Source organism: Crassostrea angulata, chromosome 2 (assembly GCF_025612915.1).
Source record: "Crassostrea angulata isolate pt1a10 chromosome 2, ASM2561291v2, whole genome shotgun sequence".
NCBI classification, from domain to species: domain Eukaryota; kingdom Metazoa; phylum Mollusca; class Bivalvia; order Ostreida; family Ostreidae; genus Magallana; species Magallana angulata.
The window spans coordinates 37293152-37314586 of record NC_069112.1 but is presented as its reverse complement, the minus strand read 5'-3'; the positions used below and the strand labels follow the sequence as shown (position 1 = coordinate 37314586).

Sequence of the window (21435 nt, the reverse complement as noted above, 5' to 3'; positions counted from 1 at the left end):
AAAAAATTTTAATGCGACTGATTAACATTGAATGCCATCATAACTTGCTATTGAGGTCGATTATAACGTAACCTTTTTTTTAAATCAAGCCGTCTTCCTAGCTACTATTATGCAACATAAATAGATCGAGGTCAGTTCATGGAGCATCGTCTTATGATTGAGGTCAGTTCATCGAGTTCAACTGCATTACTGAATGAACCTTTCGATCGAAATTCTTACGCGTGAGCCAAATGTGCATTCTTGAATTAACAGGTCGAACTTTATGAATGTTTGCATCTCTTAATGTAAATGAATTGAAATAAAACTGAGTAAAATGTTGTATAAATACTAAACCAAACTTCAAGTTTTTATAAGAACTACTTATGCAAGCGGAATGTGTGCGCACGTGGAGGCATTTGCCGGATGCCTCATATGGACAGAAGCCGATCACAAAAATAAACATAATATTCAGCTTAACTGTTGAAATAAGCTTTTAATGAACGACACTCTTTCTATCGAAAATACCTGTATTATTTTTAGAAAAATTTTTGAGGTGTGATTGAAACTGGACCAAAAAAGAAGAGGGTCATGCATATAAAAATCGTCGCCGATGTGACGAATGCGCTACTTTCTGTAATGTACAGGTGATTCTCATTATATTATACGATAATGGTTAAAAAGAAATGCCTAATATCTTATTTCTCTGAAATAATTTGACATGTAATTTAAACTGGAATATAAGTTAATGCGTACTCTTTTCTAAAAATGAGACGGATCAAGAAATTTCATAAGGGGGTAAATATATTTTGAGCGGCACGAGATTCTGAGACCACCGTGAGGTCCCATGTAACTCCATTGCATCTGAATTCTAAGAATTTTAAGAGAGAATTATTAACCGGGTTTTTCGATTATTGAAATAGTGAAAATGGCGGGCGGGCGAGTGGCTGCAAAAATGGTACCCTTATTGTACCAATAACTCCTCGTACAGTTTTCGAGATATAAATTGTTCTTTTGCATATCAATTATACATATCTTAGAGGTATGCAAATTGCTAGGATTGTGATTTCTGATAATTTATCAAAAAATTAGTCATTTTTGGCAAAAACATTGCATATAGAGTACCCCATTTCTTTGGATAGGTAGTATTCATCAATTCAGGATTGACAAATGGATTATGAATACTGTTCACACAAAAGAAAACCAGGTTTGCTGTCATATTGACAGCTGTTCTCTTGTTATTTTTCTGAATAAGTGAGAATAAACTACCTTTAAAGATTTAGTAATTTTTTGCGGAAAAATGTATGTATTCGTAACTATAGATGTATTTATACTTTTTAAAAATATCAAAATGATTTTGTTGTGCAAGTGAAAGATAAATATGAAAACAATCTAAAACTGTTATAAATAAAACGAAGTTTAATAATTCTTAATTAAAGCACCGAGTTTTGTTAAAAATTGAAAGGTTTGAAGAAATAGTAATGGTATACTAGTATGTTTATGTTTTTGCAATTATGATTTTTCTTCGGAAATTGGATTTCTAAAAGTAAGGAACGGGGTGGGTCAGATGAATTTGATCGTATATGAACTGGTAGAGTTTAAATCATAAAATATTTTAAAATGCATTTATATGCTGTATTGACGATAATTTTATAAAATTAAGTAGTTGCTTTATGGCAAACAGTACATCTTCACAAGTGGCTGTAATGTAATAGCTCTCTGGAATTTATTTATCAACCAATTTTACAAAGTGAGTCTGTATTGAATCGACATTCAGGACTTCATGCCTATATCCCGTAATAACTGCTTGAATTTTTTTTAAAATGCCAATTTTCACCTGCATAATAGGTTTTTTTCCCTACATATTGCCGACAATGCAAAATGAAACATTTTTAAAAATAATTTATAGACATTTTAATTTCACGACAGTTAACCTAGTCTTTGGAATTTTTATTTATTTATTTTCAAAGGGGGTGTCGCTTCTTATGTCTCATAATAATCAAAATCTCAAAACCAATGACTTTAAATTCTTAGCTTTTTTTTTATCGACAACTTTCCAAAAAATAATACTTTCTAAGAAAAGTTGTTATCCAGAGATTTTATGATTATAAACCTACCTTATATATTTTTTTTATATTTTTTTTATATTTATTCTGTCCCTATTCCGGCGATTACGGCATGCTTTTACCTGCAGCTAGCCTTTTTCTATCGGTGACGTCACTGTTTCGATACATGGTCATGTCAACATTTGACAAACTTGTAGAATTTACAATTGTTGATTTGCAACATGTCAGCCATGATATTTCAGAAAACGGAAACACAAATACAGAGACTACAGATGGAAAGTGTGTATTATAGTGGCATGTTACATGTAAATATCCAACAGCATTTTAAAGCCTGCATTGACATCTGTAGGAAAAATTAGATGGAAGGTCTGCGGTGTTAACTCTAAAGTGTCTATCCCTGAGTTTTATAGGTTACACGATCAGAATTACACATACTCATACTAAGACTCACACACCAACACGATTACATATTCGGATTAACAAGTTTACATGTCTGGATTTTTGAACACGATTACCCTCCATATTTTTGATAGATAGTTCGCTCATCTGCCTCATCTAGGCTATAATTTACTCCATTAACCAATTAACACACTCTCTTTCTCTTTCTCTCTCTCAAATTAAGTCACGAGCGGTAATGTCTCAACTCCGCATTCTACGATCTGATTGGACAAAGGTCAGTCAAAACATTACGTAACAACTTTTCTGGAATAAATGCCTATAAAACGCTTCTATGTACTTCGCTGTAGTCCATTCTTTTCTGCAATCACTTTCAAAAAAATCTCAAGTTTATTATGCCGACGTTTTGATTTGAATAACACTGTTGGTGACAGTGGACGCCTTTAAATGACACCTATCCAATTGCTAAAGACGTCAATGATGCATCTGTCCCCTATATAAGAAAAAAAATCAGTAGAAACAAACACAAGCCAAAGCCACCGTATGTAGAGAGAGAGAACAAGCGAGCCAGCAAGAAAGAGAAATGTTCATTATAACTTACTAGGATCAGAGTAGTGCTTGATTCACTTATTCTGGACGTTAAACTGGCCTAATCCTCTTATGTAATTTCCACATTCGTTCGTGCCAATGAAACATTGTTCAGCTTTTAAACTATGATGCTCGTCACATCCGTTGAGGCCGAATAATATTCTAGCGTAAAAAACATAGTAAGCTGCAATTGTTCTCCGTGTTTTTGTCCAAAGACTCCCTTTACCCATATTGTCTTTTTCTGATGCGGAAGAATTGGGTCTGCGCGTTTTACGTCACAGCCAAGTCCTTTATCAATGAGACTTTTTATTTGAGCATCGGACACCTTTCGAAATCCGGCGAATTCTGGTTTTTTGTCGCATATTCGTTTGTCGCGTCTGCACCTTAGAAGGCTACATTAAATCAGATAAACCGATTTCGTCGGATATTCCGCTCCGTCTTTTTTTCTCTTTCACAACACGAAGTTCGGGAACGTTTTCCGCTCTTTTCTCTCCCTATTTCTCGAAAACATTGACGGCCCATCTCGTATTGCTTTTTGTGTTCTCCTGATTTGACATGAGAGTTTTCAACTCTTCCTTCGTTACCGTTGTCCAAAAGCGCGTAGATATTTCGACAGGTTGCAACTCGGGTTTGACGTCAAGTCAATGGCCAGTGCCCATACCCACATCAACATCATCATAACCATCGTTATTTAAATCTAGAGATAAATCAAACATTCCCTCAAATACCAAAATTTTATTCTCTAAAGTTTGGCATATTTGAGAAAGAGTAACATCGTCAAAATCGTTGTCACAGTTTGCTTCAAGAAAATCGACTTCCATTAACGCGGAATCCATCGCCGTGTTTACTGACCAAATTATCTTATTTATCTAACGATTACACATACAGCGCTGGCGCGAAAATTATTGTTAACGAATTGGTAATTTCCTAAAATTTACCTTTGACTTGGTTGTCATATTAATTATTAGTTTTCACTTCAATATCTGACTCGGTGTAAAATTCACTCAGCTATGGAATCTCCGAAATCTAAAAATAGCTGAACTGTCGTGTCACAAGTCATTTAGAATACTCGTTCCCTATTGTAGGAGAGATAGATGCTCAAGCTGTTGCTCTCGCCTCTTGCCCCGCCCTGTATCTCTCTTACAATAGGTAAATTGTACCCTAAATATTACTTATTACAACGTAAATTTGTGTTCGTTTTTGTTACGTTATAATAACCCTTTCTTAACAGATTATTAAGAAACGCCTACAGAATGTTTGAAAAAAAAAACTATTTTAAAACATTGTTTGTTATCATTTACTGGACGTTTTTAGAATTAATTTCAAAGCCTTGTGAAACTCTCTTTCTACTTTTTTAATTTTTAAGTTTCAATTTTATAGTTTTAGATGTTGAAGACAGGAGTCCCAACAAAACAACATTATTTTAAAATTTCCAGCTGTATCATCACTTAACTTTTCCTCACAAAACAAATGAACGCTATAAATCTTGATTATCATTCCAGTCATTAGATATACAGAGTTCACAGCTATCCAATGGTTACATTTTCACAATTGTCTGGAAATCTTTCACCAAATCCGATAGTTACAGTTGTAACAGATATGTTTCATTCAATGTTTTAACCCAGAAACAAAATTATAAAACATCTGCTCAGTGGATTTGGATAATTAAATTGTTACTTCTGTGATCTGTGATGCATTTAGCAAGTTCGATCAGCAATGGCTCTAGTTTATATAATACACATATATTACTTGGTGAAACATTTCAAAATTTCAAAATACCTATGTTTGCATGATACTCGATGAAAGTTAATATCTTTGACTAAAATCTTAACTTCTAATTAGGAATGGTACACCAAAGTCATGCAAGCTTTTGGAGCAGGCCTAATTAATTGTAACATATAATAATTGCATTTTAAAAGCTGTAAACAACATGGTATTGAGATTACCACAAATGATTTGCATATTAATAGCTTGTATGTATACACATATTGCCAATGAAATAGCACAAGCAGTATCCAAATATTATATGGCTTAGCGCAAAGCAGGTATATTTACATATGCTCACTACCCAAACTATTATTCTGCATTGAAGGATGAAAAATACTTACACTTATAGAAATATCTTCCTTCTAAATCCTTGCTCTTTTTCTAATGGCGTGGGTTTCTCAAAAATTCTGACCAACAAATCGTATAATTGGGATCGGCTTCATTCGCCCTGGCCATGGCACCCCACTGTGACATTCAATTAACTCGCAATAAACACATTGAAAGGGACTCCCAATTTCCTGCATTCTAAGTGTTTTTATTTTATTATCCACAGTTGTATATTTATTAAGCTCTGTCTTCTTATTAATATTTAAAAATACAACAAAGAGTATAGCTATGAAAGTTAATGAATCTGGGTTTTTTTTAAAGATTCTGTTAGTATAACTTTTACATTATTTCTTGAGGTAGGCTCATCATAGCATTTTAAAGAGAAAATTAAAAAAAACATTCGATAATTTAGATGTTTTAAAAACGTTCAGCAAACATTGCCGAATATTTTAGGCTTCCTTATTGTATAATTAGCAGTGTTCTGCGATAAAGAACGTTCTAAAGAAATCCACATTTAAAATATTAATATATGAAAAACATTTTCATCTGACATTTCTTATTGACAGTGTTATAAAAATCACAATTTAAACTTTTTAATAACAAATTTAAGAAATGTTTTATGCTCAATAATTAAAACACATTTCGTAATGTTTTTAAAACGTTGTTAAAACTAAAAATAAATGTTTTCAAAAATGTTTTATGGATATTGTTTACATCTTTTCAACACAAATAGAACGTTTTTAAAACGTTCTAAAGGGTTTTTCATGAAAACATTTTTATACCCCCGCTCCGAAGGAGAGGGGGTATACTGTTTTACCCTTGTGTGTCTGTCTGTCCGTCCGTAACAAACATTTCTGTCGCATTTATCTCAGCAACTATTTATCGCAGATGCTTGAAATTTTTACACAGTGTTTGTTAAGGCATGCCATATCGTGGGATATATTTTTGTACATATCGGACGTCAACTTCCTGTTAAATGATGACTTTGCCTTTTTTTTAACCAAAATTTTCAAACAAATTTTTGTCAAAGATTTCTCAGCAACTATTTATCGTAGATGCTTGAAATTTTTACACAATATTTGTATAGGCATGCCATAGTGTGGGATGTATTTTTGTACCAATCGGACGTCAACATCCTGTTAAATGACGACTTTGTTTATTTTTAGCAAAAATTTTCAAACAAATTTTTGTCAAAGAATTCTCAGCAACTGTTTATTGTAGATGCTTGAAATTTTTACACAGTGTTTGTATAGGCATGCCATATCTTGGGATATATTTTTGTAACAATCAGACGTCAACTTCCTGTTAAATGACGACTTTGTTTATTTTTAGCAAAAAATTTCAAACCAATTTTTGTCAAAGATTTCTCAGCAACTATTTATCGTAGATGCTTGAAATTTTTACACAATATTTGTATAGGCATGCCATATTGTGGGATATATTTTTGTATCAATTGGACGTCAACTTCCTGTTAAATAATGACTTTGTTTATTTTTAGCCAAAAATCAACCCACCCTCCTTCCCCTTCATCACCTTTGTAGTTGGGGATTTATTTTGCAATGTATTACACATGTATATTGCTGTTGATGTGTGAAATGCTATTTTTGTTCAACAATATTTTTGTTGTATGTATATTTGGTACATGTTGATATTGTATACATCTTTGTTTAATATGGGGGAGGTCATTTGCTCACCTTTTATAACTAACATTCAATGTCTTGTAATTGATATTATGACTGTTTGAAGACCCCCCCCCCTTATTGCCTAATTTTTCTTATTAGCAAAAATAAATGGCAGTATATACAAACAACCATGTTTTATGTTTTTCTATCAATCCTAGCCAGATCAACAATATTACATAATCATTAATCTTTATTTAGGTGATTACTTAAGAAACAAAAAGGCATAACCAAACGTTTATTTTATAGCACTTTGTCCGTTGTATGCATATGTAAACCGGACATTATTGATTTTATTTTGTTTTCAATACAAAAGAGTTGTACAACATGGTAGCCTCCAGTAAATAGCGATTTATCTAACTTCAAATGTACTTATGTACGTCATCGTCAAAACAGTATGACAAACCGGTGCAGTCCCTGAAACGTTGTACTGTTTTCACTTGAACGGTGAGTGAACGATAAGCGCACTTTGAGCGAACAGTTAACGCACACTGAACGGAATTGTGGAAGTACTAATGAACTATGAACGGTGAAAAAAGGGGAGTGCAAAGTGAACGGTTGATGATAGAGTCGGTTCAAGCATAACTTTTACAACATACATCATAGCTTAGCATGACATTGAAATCTCATAGCATAGCATTGGAATCTCATACCATCTCATAGAGTCGCATTTGTCATAACATACCATAGCATACCACGCGGGTAGGTTAAGGCAACTCCGAGTTAAATGACCGTCAAAATTATGATCAATTTAAAAACTGTTTATTTTTATGAAAACAGTGCGGAATATTAATTCCAAGTGAATGTGTTCACCAAGATTTTATTTTTCTACTTCGGAATCGACTCGATCTTTGAAGCTGCTGTACCATGGTATCACGTGACAGTTCAAAATATATCACTTTTTTACCTTAACAAAAAATCAAAAAGTGTAACACTACCCCGAAGTTCATTTGTATGTTTGCTACATAAATTCGATCGGCAATTAGTTCATGTTTATTAGTATTACTGGTAAAATCCTATTGTTAATCGCATAAAATAAATATTGTAAATATTTATCGGAAACCCTCTCAACTTTTATAATTTCATTGAAAATACTATGTATTTCTCATATAAAACAACGAAGCATAGGATTGTAGCAGTACTTTTCAAGTAGTTTAGGTCATTTACCGTTGATATTTACCAAAGTGATCCTTCATAATATCCTGGGTAGTGTTACACTGTTGCCTTTTTTGTACACACTGACAGAGGAAAGGCTGGTCAAGCCATATAAATGTCGATCTGCTTACCTTATAAAACTCTCTGATTAAACAAAATATCCATGCCTGTAATATTCTGATTATATCCTAACTGAAACTCATCTAAATCTTAGGTATCTGTTTTGAATAAGTCTTATTTCGGCATTGTTTACACTGCATTCCGATGATTTGTCTCCCGACATGATCTTCTCTATTAAACATGCTTGAGACGTCATCAATGATAATTATACGTAATAGAGAGAAATCGAAGATATATTTAGTTAGAAGAGTTTCTAGTGATATTTTATGTCTGTAGTTTTTATAATTTAAACCAGAGATAAAGTTAAAATTGACAAGTTTCTGAGTAAAATATGACATTATGCTGCTTATTGTGACGTCATATCGATCAGAGGAATTTGATCGCTTAGAGTTGCCTTATCATACCCGCACATACAGCATTAATTTAACTGGGTTTTAAATGTTTTTTTTTGGAAAAAAATTAATGTTCACATGATAGGTTTGTGGTAAACTTTGGCTTCATATTAATTTACATCGAAATGTGTGGAAATCTTCTGTATATGGGGGCGTTTGTGTTCCAAACCATAGCATATCATACCATATCGTTAAGCCCATCATTTCAATTTCTCATAGCATATCATACAAATATCATAGCGAAATTAAATGCACGGTGAGCGCACCGTGAGCATACGGTTAACTCAGAAAAATGGGTGATACAATCTGTAAATTCATGTTATTTGCTTGCTGGTGATTTAAAATGTGTACTTTTCTTTATTGAAGGATACACTTATTCTAGGTATGATAATATAAGGTTTTTCCTGTCCTATTTTTTTTTCAATTGTTAGTACTGAAATTGAAAATAATATTTTAATGCAATTTTACTTTATATATAGAAACTTGTAAACTGGAACATATACAATTAATAATGGAAACAGTTTTTGTTGGCATAACACACACACATATTTTTTAAAATCATTACAAATGAATTATATTTACAAACAGTACAATAACATTAAGTCGCTGAACAGAGATAATATGTCTATATCCTGCTTTTGCTGTTTTTCTTTATCTCAAATGCAAGGGGTACAACCATATAGAAAAGATCGATTTTTGGTTTTGTCTGTGGTTTTGTCTGTGAATAGAATCCATATCAAAATGATCTATTGATCAAAATCATAAATAATAATTAAAAATGATTACTATACTATTAACACAATTACTAGTCCATATATAATTTTTTTTGGTCAATAATTTTATCAGTATTCCTACTAACTACAAAAAAAAAATATCAAATCATTTCATTTTATGAATTATTTAGCATAGATATAAATCTTTGAAAGCATATTTTGGAATTAATTTTAAAAGTTACAAGTTAGTATTCCAATAAAATCATGTCGTATTGGTCGATATTTTACGAATTATAAAAATTGTGCAATGAGCATCCCAAGTATATCACATGAAATAATACTACATGCTAGTGATTTCAATATCGTCATTATAAATGATATAGAAAGAACATGTTGGACATGGTTTACTTAAAACTTTAGATTTTTTTTTTAAAATGAATAACATATGCCTTTAGATTAACTGTATCGTATGATAGTACTTACCAGTCCTAGCTTCATTTTTCTCAGTAACATATCTGGAGACACCTATCTTGTTGCCCTTATATGATCCAACCAAGAAAAGGTCATTGCGAAAAGCATAACTCAAACAGGACGGTTCTGACATAAGTTTTGAGTCAATAAATACGTATGAAAGAAAACGTCCATTTTCATCGATCACATGTATTTTTTTTGATGAACTATCACACACTATGATGTGTGACACTCTATCCGTGAAAATCCCACGTGGTAATAGTCCTGATCCAGGAGGATTTCCTGTGTATGTAAAACGATGTTGTCCCCCACGGTCTGTAACAACTACAGCACCTGTCTCCCAGTCTGAGTCGGACACTACCACGTCTCCATTGTTATTTTCAGTTATATAACGAGGCTCGTTATACAACTCCTGCCCAAACTTGTCGCAGATTATTGATTGTTTCAGTTTTCCGGAATTGCTATACCGGGTAACCATACCTATTTTCCGATCTTTTCTAAACATTCCGACGAGTAGATCCCTAGAAAAAGGCGAGCAGTACACACAATGAGGTTTCCATGTACTACTATTAGTCTGTAATAACGGGACTTTTGTTTCCGTTTTTAAAGATAATCTGTATATGTCGTAATCACTATTGATGTATATTAATTCGTTCTCCTTGTCCATTGTATGCAAACCGTTGAAAGCGAATGCAGGTAAATAATGCTGGAATAAATGAGTGTCACCTGTTTTGTTTATATGAATGATATCTTTTCCTTCATTGATACATATATTGTCTGTTGTCAGACAGGATATATGGTAACTACCATAAAAATGTTCCACTGTTCGGTATAGCTCAATGTCAGACCAATTAACCTTAACTTTATTCTTTACTACTGGCATTGACATTAAAGCATACTCTTCATCAGAAACGGACATCAAGTCCTCATTTGTTTCCTCCATCTCAGACATTTTGTCTTCATTTGTTTCCTCCATCTCAGACATTTTGTCTTCATTTCCCGCCTCATGGACAGACATCATCAGTGTTATACCTTCGATTACTTCCTCAAAGACGGACAAATTAATCATTTCCTCATTTATTTCAGATTTTCCAGTGTTGATTATTTGAAATTCCTCTGATGACTCGATTACATCAGATCTGGAAGAATTTGACTCTGCAAACATACAAAAAAGAAAAATCATAAATTAACGTACAAAAATGCATTAATAAACAATAACTAATAGTATTTATCTAGTCCTTGTTAAACAAAAAAAAACCAAACAAACAAAAAACTAAAGAAACCAAAACAAAAGTAAAATAAAACTAGACACGATCTCGTTGCGAGCAACAAGGAGGTCTTCCGTCCGATTTTTAGAAGGAAATATGACATCATCGACTTTGATTTTCAACAAAAAAACATGATTGATGACGGCATAAGCATTAAAAAGAAAAAAAAAACATTTAGATCCCTTCCAATCATCTATGAAAAATGTTTGAAATCGGTCAGATAGTGTCCGAGAAAATGTGTGCACCAAATGTTTGGTGAAAAGAATAATAAGTAGACGCGATCTCGTTGCGAGCAACGAGTGGTCTTCCGTTTAAATACACCTTTAAAATACTATCGGGGCAATTTCTTTCACTTCTCAACATCTTCTCAAATTCCAGTAAACCTATCGAAGGATCTCAACTGTCATAACCTAATACTAGGTGAAAGGCGCTGTTACTGTAATTTTTAATAAAATTCAAACAATAACATTTTGAATCGAAATAGTCGGGGGTTGAACCCGGGTCGCCTGGACAAAAGTCTACCACTCAGACGTGGATCAATTTTAGAACAAAAATACATATTCTGCATTCATTAAATCTTTTGTATTGTAGCATGGCAAAAAAAACAAAAAACCAGAAAAGTTAAAAAATAAAACTTTTCTGCTTTCCTCCGATGACGAGCGGAAGAGATGACGAACGTTTGGATGTACAAAGTGCACTACAGCTGAAGAATAACAATCGTCAATGAAATTTTGAGAGAGAGAGATAGAGAAAGAGAGAGAGAGAGAGGCTAGGCTAAGCAAAGTAGGATTATTGAATTCAAAATCCAATAATAGCCCCCAAAAATGACTAACATATTCTGTACATTAACTGTACCCAATTGTACCTTTAACTGACTACCACAGTAAAATCTTACTGAAGCACTGCCCCCCATTGTATGGCGCTGTGCACGGAACTGACCAGCACTGTACCCCACTGTACCATTAACAGGGATGGGTCAACAATTAAGATTTTTAATAAAACCATTAATCTTAATAGAGTGCACCACAAAAATATATTTACATCTACCAAGTATTATTCTCTCTATTTCTTACGGAAACTAATAGATAATTCATTGCTCTATAGAAACAGCCAGACTGAATTCTAAACGCCCCGTTTGTCAATTGGTCGAAATCTACAGCAGCTTAAACTGACAAGAAAGTGACATGACTGAAAATGACACGCTTTGTTTATCGATTGGTTGAGACCGACAACTACCTAAGAAAAATCACGGACTGCACGAAATAATCATGATTATGTCAGACTCAAAGTCTCACAGTTGACGATTTGGCTGTTTCTTTTAGCTAACGTACTTATGTACGTTAGCAGTAATTTGGTGAATTTTACTTACTGTTTACGATCAAGAGCTAGAGCCACGAACCATCAAAATGTGCCTTAAAATTTACACAAAACTCAAGTTTGAAACAATACAAATTGTAATTACTTATAATGTAGGGCACACTATTCTGCTTCTATGCATATGAAATTTTTTCACTTCGGCCCCACCGTTCAGCACATGCGCATCATCAAACATACTATGATCGTTAAAAATAGCTGAAAATTGTAGATTTTACTGCAGTATTTCCCAAATTTGAATGTGGCCACACTTGAGTACCTCTTTGAAACTTTTAAAACTGAGAGATATTGCATAAATGCTTCTGACTGCAAAAATTCGTAGAGGTACTCAAGTGTGGCCAATGTGTATTTTACAAATTTTGAAAATTTTAGTAACAGAAAATAAAACTGACCACTCTATTTTAGGGTAATTATTTGCTTCCTTTTTATTGAAATAGCAGAATTTAATTAATAATGATAAAGAATTATTTGTGATTATTGACAAAATCATCATTTTATTAAATATTTGAGGAAGAAATGCATATAAACTGAACTTTAACATGTTTAATCTAGTAATTTTATACTGTGTATTCATGCTTACATCGTGCATCATCAATGACGTCATAGTTTGACGTTTGCGACGTCAGTTGAATCTGTACAGGGAATCTTGAGTTCTTTCAGTATTTTGCCAATAGAATTTACCAGTAAAGTATGCATTTTTAAAAAGCATTGTTTTTATGTACCACGGTATTATTCAATTGCAGTAGAATATGAGATACATGAACATTGCTAACAAACAGAAAAAAAATTAATTGGCAAAGTTAACATTGTACGTACGTAAATAAATATATATTCCTATACCTTTATGTAGAATAAGCGATAGCATGTATAAGTAGCTAGTTGTGAGTTTTTTGTCAAACGGTGAAATGCATTAAACGAAAGGAAAGATGCAAGCGATTTTTTTCACACAAGTACTTGTTCCTGAATACCGCGGGAGAAAGACAGTCGACGTCACATGAAAACATGTACATATATGATAAACTTAACTTATTCCGTCAAACAATTTGATTATTTAATTCCTAAGTACAGCTGTAATTGAATATTAAGCCATCGTCCCTTGCATAAAAACATTTTGCCAATGCGTACATCTTTTCTTTATCAGCCACCTGTTGATCAGTGTTGATTCGTCGCATGGTCAATGTATTTCCGGTGAACCGTTACATGCAGTTACACTCCTATCTTAAAAGATCGATTGTGTCCGTTTCGATGAAGACGGTTTTTGGTATACACAGCTTAGAATACATTATCAGAATGTGCTCTATATAGAAGTGTAATCCTAATTGCGATGTCTTTGTTAATAATTTGTCCAACAAAATAAAAAATCACCCTAAATGTGTGTACATGTACATCGGTGACTTACTTTTGCCTATAAAATTCTCGACTGAAATCATCTTTGATTATTTTATGCGTATTAAATCTAATTAAAGTTTTTCTTGTATGGCATATAGAAAAAAAATCAGATAGCCGGGCCCTTTCTTTAAAGAAAACAACGATGAGTACAGAGAGAATTAAAACAATATTTGTTTCGATTCAACCCCCCCCCCCCCCTTCCCTACCCTCTGAAAAAAATCGATTTACGGCCGAGTTCACTACAAATGTATATTATATGATAACACAAATTTTACATGCTTGCTATGAATTCGACTTTTCAAGACAATTTTACGACATTAATTATGTGCTACTGCTTGATGTTTTAAATAAAAATATTCATTTTAACCTATCTTCGCTTCAAAATAGTAAACCCACATTATCTCTCTCTCTCTCTCTCTCTCTCTCTCTCTCTCTCTCTCTCTCTCTCTCTCTCTGAAATATGATCTTAATTCTCAAGACATTTACGGATAGCTTATCACTTGTAACAATTCTCAAAGGACATGAATATCACTAGAAAAAATGAAATATAAATGAATAGACGTTATGACATTCATAAGGAATAATTAACTCCATAAGAATATTTTTAAAGAAATCGATATTCTTTTTTCATTTAATTAATGAACATTAAAACACTGCTGTAATGTCATTCCCTTGTTCCAGCAGTCAAAAATTTACTTGTGACAATCCGATATATTAGAGAGCTTCTTAATATCAGACCATTATCAGTGGTTACAGCACTGTTATTCTTTAAAATCGGGCTGTCTCTGGAATCAACAATGATATTCAATGGCTATATATGCCTCAAACACTTCTGTATGAAAAATATCAATGTTCTCGGCCCTATAACGGGCCTTGAAACTGTTTTATATTATTTCATACAGAACTGCTTTCGGCATACTAGAACATCCATTACATATACACAGTCGCTAAAAGGTTTTATTTTTCAATTGAACAGTTCGTGAACGGTGAGCGCACAGTGAGTGCACTCTAAACGAACGGCGAGTGCACGCTGAGCTGAATTTGGATAGCGCTTATGAACGGTGAACTGAGAGCGAACGCAGAGCGCAAACGCAAGCGCAAAGTGAACGATATATGTACTTTATATGAACGCAAGATGATTATTATTCGGAGTGCCCCGGGCGGTATTGTTACATTGTGTTTTGTTGGTAATCGGGAAATAATAACAATAAACTACATTTTTGTATTGTTTAAAGCCTAAATAGTATCTGACTAAACAATAAGTGAACACTGAACAAACGCAGTGAGCGCTAGGGGAAATCTTTGTGAGCGCACGGTGGGCGATTTGTGAACGATGAGCGGGAACGGAGCGGAGCGAAGAGCGCAAGTGAACGCACGGTGAGCGCACATGAACGCACGGTGAGCCAACAGGAAACTGGGAAAATAAAAAAAATCAAAGAACTGAAACCTGGCATCTACCTGCTGTAAAGCGCCAGGATTGATTGAAAATATCGAAGCCTTGAAACAAGTAAAATAATCATGTAGAATAATGCACACAGACTGTAACAGTAATGCATCAAAATTCGAGATTACATATATCTCTATTAAATTCAATTACCGTATCTCTGTCATATGTATATATTTATTTTTAATAATTTGTGATTACATTGGTAGAATTCAATGATTAATACTCAGTTAAACATTGCGCATCATCAGCATTACTTCATGCAGTTTCAAATTGCAGAAAAAAGAACTTTTAAGACACCGACATATTTAAATGTACCGCCGTTATATTGAGCTTCAGCACTGGTCCCTGTAATATGTTTTAAACTATATTGTAAATAAGCTTTTCGTGCTATTTTCATCAATAAATTTATTTTCATAAATTAATTATAATGTCTACATGATAATTTTATTGTTTGTTTTTTTCTTTTATTAGATTCAAGTCATACGTAGTTTTATCATTTCATGACGTTACTTAACAAAAATGACGTCTGTTCTACATTTTTCATCAAAACAATGCCATATTGTAAACTCCGTTTATAAAAAAAGTATGATCGATATCGAAAAAAAAAACAGATATGAAAAGCTAAGATTCTACCCTATATTTTACCAAAATATGGTAATTTTTAATGATAGGGCAATTTTTGATGCTTCGTGGCTCTAGCTCTTTATTAAATTGTAACAAAAAAATGTTGAAATAAACAACAACAATCTATATGCTCAGTGTATATATTTAAGGTATTCTGTTTCCAACGGAAAATCTTATAGTTTTCGTACGATTTCTTCTTATAATTATTAAGGTCTTCCGTACTGTTTTCTTATTAAGGTCTTCCGTTTCCAACGTTTTTAGGGGCCAAAGTACTTAAACTTTGACGCAATATATTTCGAAAAGGAAACATATTTTGTTAAGCATTGTAGAAGAGAAAATGTTTGCATTAATGATTCTAATCGACATCAGTAATCAAAGCACCAATGGATGTCCCCATTATAGATCTAGAGGGTTGGCCCCTAAAATATTCAATCATTTGTATCTAAAAATGAACAACAATTCTAGATAAGTGTAAGAATAAAAAATGTTAGTATCCGTGAGATCTTTCGAATGAACTCAAGAAAAAGGGACTGGCCCCTTAAATTAGGGGCCAAGACACTCGTTAAGTCTATTACAAATACCTTAAAAAGATCAAGATTTTCTAATGCATTATAGAAACAAAGTTGTTGGTCGTAGCAACATCAGTTTGTAAAACTCATTGCCAAACCAATTGATTACGTAATTATAGATTTTCGGGGACTAAAATCTTAATTCTTTAATGTGCTGTATGTAAAAAAGCAAAACTTTTTGTTAAACATTTCAAGGGATATTGACAATCGTATGCATTGTCTGAAAGGGAGTGGTTGAGGGGAGAATTGTGAAATTTCATAGATATTTTAATCGTATCGTTTAAAAATTGTACGGAAGACCTACTCGTTACTCGTAACGAGATCGTATCTAGTTAAGTAACCAATTATATTTTATCTTTCGGGATGATCTTTATGTTTTTATCGACGAAATAAAACTAAACGCTAAACGCAAATTGTCACCTTTGATATTTGATATTTTAAATCAATAAACTTTACATTTTGACTATATTTTAATGTTTGTTTTCGTTTCGAAAGTAAATATATTTTAATTTTACGTTATTTTTCTTTGTCAATTTTAAGAGCTATTTTAATTGTGAATTTATAACACCTTTTGACATTTGCTTTTTTGATATTTAGTTTTATTTCGAAGATCTTTTATTCCTTCTGGCACCTCAGAAAAATCCCCTATAACATTTGTAGCAAAGTTATGTATCAATTTGTAGTCTAAGTTCAACACCTATAAATACAGTAAATTATGTGTAAACTAGTTTCTGTTTAATCTACATAATTTAAACTGTGTCTTATTTGATGGATGAATTAACGCGCATTTTTTTGAGAACACAGAGATATTAACTGTACTCAATAAATGGTTAATGATAACAGTTTATTGTACAAACAAAAATTAAACTTAAAATTATTCATTTGATGTCAAAATGAATACTTCAAATGCTTGTTTTCTTTCCAAAACATTTAACGTCTAAATTAGATTTAAAAAAAACCCAGAGACCATTCCTTACCAAATACTTGTAATGTAATCAAAAGTAATCCTAAGTAATCATGATTACAAGAAGGAAAAGTAATTTAATGTAATTTATTACTCTAATTGACTTGTCATCGATTACCTTTATAACGCAAAGTAATTGTAATACAATCGAATACTTTTGAAAGCAATTTACCTCATCTCTGACCGTTAATTAGAAAAATAAAATCTTTCTCAAAATGTTCAGAATGATTTTTTTTTCGATATTTACTTTTATTGTGATTAATATATCATTAACATTTTGAACGTAGAGAATAATGCACCAAGTCGTAAGACTTATTCAATATGTTTTATTATTTACTTATTTTTATTGTTATTGAATGATACGATCACACAATAATGATATATTCTTGAACAGAAACGTAAAATCATTATTGAAAACATGGGGGGGGGGGAGGCAAACTTATTATAAATACTGATCTGTGAGGGGGGTTACGTAGTTTTGTTTCATTAATTTATGAAATATGATTGCTGCAATAAAAAGGGGGCAGCACGCTCCTCCAATGATTCTGTGTGCCTGTTTAAGACAACTTTTGTAAATAGAGGATGAATATCTAAATTTAACATGTTGAATCTAATTTTTTAAAAGTGCATGAATTTTATGTCAGTATGTTATTTCGTTATCTGCCGGTCATGAACACATGAAAATACACTTCCTTAACCAGTAAAGTTACTAATTTATTTATAATTGTTGATGGGCAAGCCCTCGTTCAATTGATCAGGCTGTTATTTCCTTTGATCTTGTGATCTGTGCTTTTGCCACATTTATTTATTTTAAAATCGACAATTTGTAATATCGCATGGTAATAATTTTTTAAGCTGGACTTGAATATTGACGCACATTTTTTTTTTCCTAAGATTAAATCTTTGGCTTTTTTGACAAGAATTCTGAGCTATAGAAAGAAAACCTCATATATAATTTCTTGTGTAATATGTAAAAAATAAAATTAACGCCTCCAAACTCTGCATGCATTGTTTATCAGTAATTGGAATACATGTAGATTTCTGAAAACTTGTATCCAAGCAATTTTTAACAGACAAGTAACAATAAAGTCTAGTCTGCGCCTGTGATGGTTCTATCTTCAGATTGGATAGTCTGCCCTTGATTCAAAACGCTACCGCTAGAGAAATGGCGCTTTGTCAAACAGCCTTTTTTTAACTATGGCGAAGGAATGCACATATGTGCGACTACACAAAATGTATATAAATTGTTCTTACCATATAAAATTTGACTATTTTCAATGTATTAATTTTTTTTTCTTTGAAAAAAAAACCCCAATGCATCTGAATACATTACATCAATTTGATCGATTAGTAAGTCTTGTCAGCAGTGATTGCTTTTCATTGATTTTTTGAGCTTAGGCTCAAACTCTGTTTTATTTCCGTTTTGTAAGAGTGCATGCAACTACAGAAGATTGTTCATATTTAAAGATATTATTTGTACATGTAAGAATAATGGAAAACTGATATACATGTATTTATAAATATAAATTTCATTAAGAAAAATGCATAAGACTTACCGGTCAGAATGTCTCGTCTTTTTAAGTACCTGTACACACATATCTTATCACTGTGTGATCCAACCCAGAGACAGTGAGTTTTGAAATCATAGCCCAAGCCGTGTGGTTTCAGTATTCCTGGTGGCCTTATCAAAAGATGTTTCATAAACACCCCGTTGCAGTTTAACATTTGTACTGTGCTTGTTTTGTTATCACACAAAATGATATTCGACAATGCGTCAACACATAGACCACGGGATACTATTTTTGAGTCTTGTCCTTTGTAGGTGAAACGATGTTTTCCATCGAAGTTTGTTGCTACAATGGCGCTTGACTCTTCCGATGAGTTGTTCACTGTCGTCCAAACCGTTATGGATACAACAACATCAAAATTATTGTTCTCTACAATATAGCTAGGTTTAACATACAGTTGATTCCCTTCGCTGTCGTGCTGTATTGTTTGTGTTTGTTCTCCACTTTGGCTAAACCGAAGGACCTGACCTTCTTCTTTACTTTTATTATACATTCCAACAAGAATATCATCAGTAGACGGACAATAGCTTAAACATTTGGGCTTCCATTCAAAACTGTTTATCGATGAATATGTCATTTCCTTTTCCATAGGGTTTGCAAGTGTGATAATGTTATGTTCATCATCTATGTAAATCAATTTCTTATCTTTGTTAATTGAATGCATTCCACAAAACTCATTAAAATTTTTCAGACAATATGATATGGCACCTTTCGAGTTTGTAAAAATGAGATTGTCTTTTCCACTTACCCAAACCCTCTCTGACGTCTCAATAGAAATGTGACAGCAACCACTCACATGTTTTAATGTTAGAGAGGTCTGTAATTTGGGGGAATACATCAATTTTAGTTCAGAAGCTGAACGTTTCTCGTTTTCGGTGATTGTAATTTCACAAAATTGCTCTTTTATGTCCTTAAAGCTCAGAGGGTCAGTCAATGATAAATGTGCATGACATTTCAGTCTTAGGTAAAACATTGTCCATGTTCGGTATGTCTTTATGAATCTGATACATTTTACGCCTTCATTTGTTAACTGTTCTAATCTGTGTTCAAATTCATATATGTTCTTTATACATTTCTGTAATTTTGTTATTTGATTTAAACATCTATGTTTAAAATCAAACCTACGAAAAGCAGTATCAATGCGATCATACAGTTTCAATAAATTAGCTTGCATATCCGATTTGCAGTTGAATAATTTTGTTTCATAGATTTTATAATCGCTTTTGATGTCTTCCAATATAATGTAACTATAAAACAAAGAATCGCTTCTGATCGAGCGAATTATCTTTCCTTTTTGTTGAACTTTTTCTTTAATTTTTGTTGAATGGTGTGTTCTATGTTCATTGCAAAAATCACAAAATGTGACTTCGCAAAATTCACAGAACCATTTACATAAACTGTGAGGATGATCAGTACAATTTTTTTGTTCTGAAATGCTTCTATCTTTTTCATTGTATATCATAACATCATGGTCTAATGTTGAGAAATCAGTCTGGTGGTTTTCTTTGCATGGTAAACAGAGACGACAGTCGCACGTGGCACACGAAAATGCAGCGTCTCCAGGGCATCGCGAACATTGACGTACCAAATACTGATAACGTATTGTGTTCATTTGTTTGGAGATCATTATCTCCGATTTCTCATCTGTAAATACCAAAACAAAAAGATTTAAACCTGATATCAATACCATGTATGTAAATACTTTTCTCCAAATACAGCAAGAAAATCAGTAATTTAATATACTGTAAACTAAGTTTTAAACAAAAATATCTAAATATCTCTACAATGCACTTTCATGTAATCCATACATAACAAATCATGATATTTCTTTTATAATGGTTTTCAAGTTTTCAAACTACATTTTTGTTCAATCTTTTGACTTCTTTGACCCACGCTAACATTAAAAAATGTATTTTTACAGTTCCGTTCAGTTTACTAGACATAATAGACAAATAGCAAGACCCAAACCGAACCAGGGGTCTGCTCTTTCTGGTCATTAGGGGTCTACCTTTCGGTCTGTTGGTTGCAAGCAATGTATTCATTAATGTAATAATGAAATAAAACAAGAGGGCATCAATATTTATCAATGTTTTATTATAATAATCAATTGAATAGTTGCTATAGATTTCACTTCTATGACAAATGTTTGTATAATTTGTTAACATGTCATTTCCATTTTTTTTCGTCATGATCATTCTTTCCAATTGACTATTCTTGCACAAATTCTTGCACAATCCAATACCTGAAATGATAAATAATGATAAAATTAAATATGCCTAGATATGAACAGAGATAAATTTTAAACAATAAGAGAATATCTTTGCAAAACAACGACGAGATCCTCTGTTGTAGCATGATGATGAATATAATAATGGTCATGTAATACACTAATGATCTAGTAAAGTGATAAACGATTGACATATTTCAGCGATTTAAAGTTTTGCAAGTGAAGTTTGTTTTCCAAAAAAAAAAAGGAAAAAAAAAGAGAGATAGCATAGAATAAGACCATGTTTGCTATGATCTTGATCCTTAATTACTGTGGAATCATAAGAATTCATGGAGGACTCTTTTCGTCGATTGCG

The 21435-nt window shown here is 32.6% G+C and overlaps 1 protein-coding gene across 1 annotated transcript; it reads right to left on the bottom strand.

Moving 5' to 3' along the window:
* Window positions 1-3667: 3667 nt before the first annotated feature.
* Window positions 3668-19875, bottom strand: LOC128174282 (uncharacterized). The gene is made up of 3 exons (XM_052839870.1): window positions 18842-19875; window positions 9663-10805; window positions 3668-3723 (listed from the first exon to the last, which is right to left on the bottom strand). The coding sequence occupies exons 1-3, from the start codon at window positions 19824-19826 to the stop codon at window positions 3668-3670; spliced, it is 2184 nt and encodes a 727-aa protein (XP_052695830.1). The 5' UTR covers window positions 19827-19875.
* Window positions 19876-21435: the final 1560 nt, after the last annotated feature.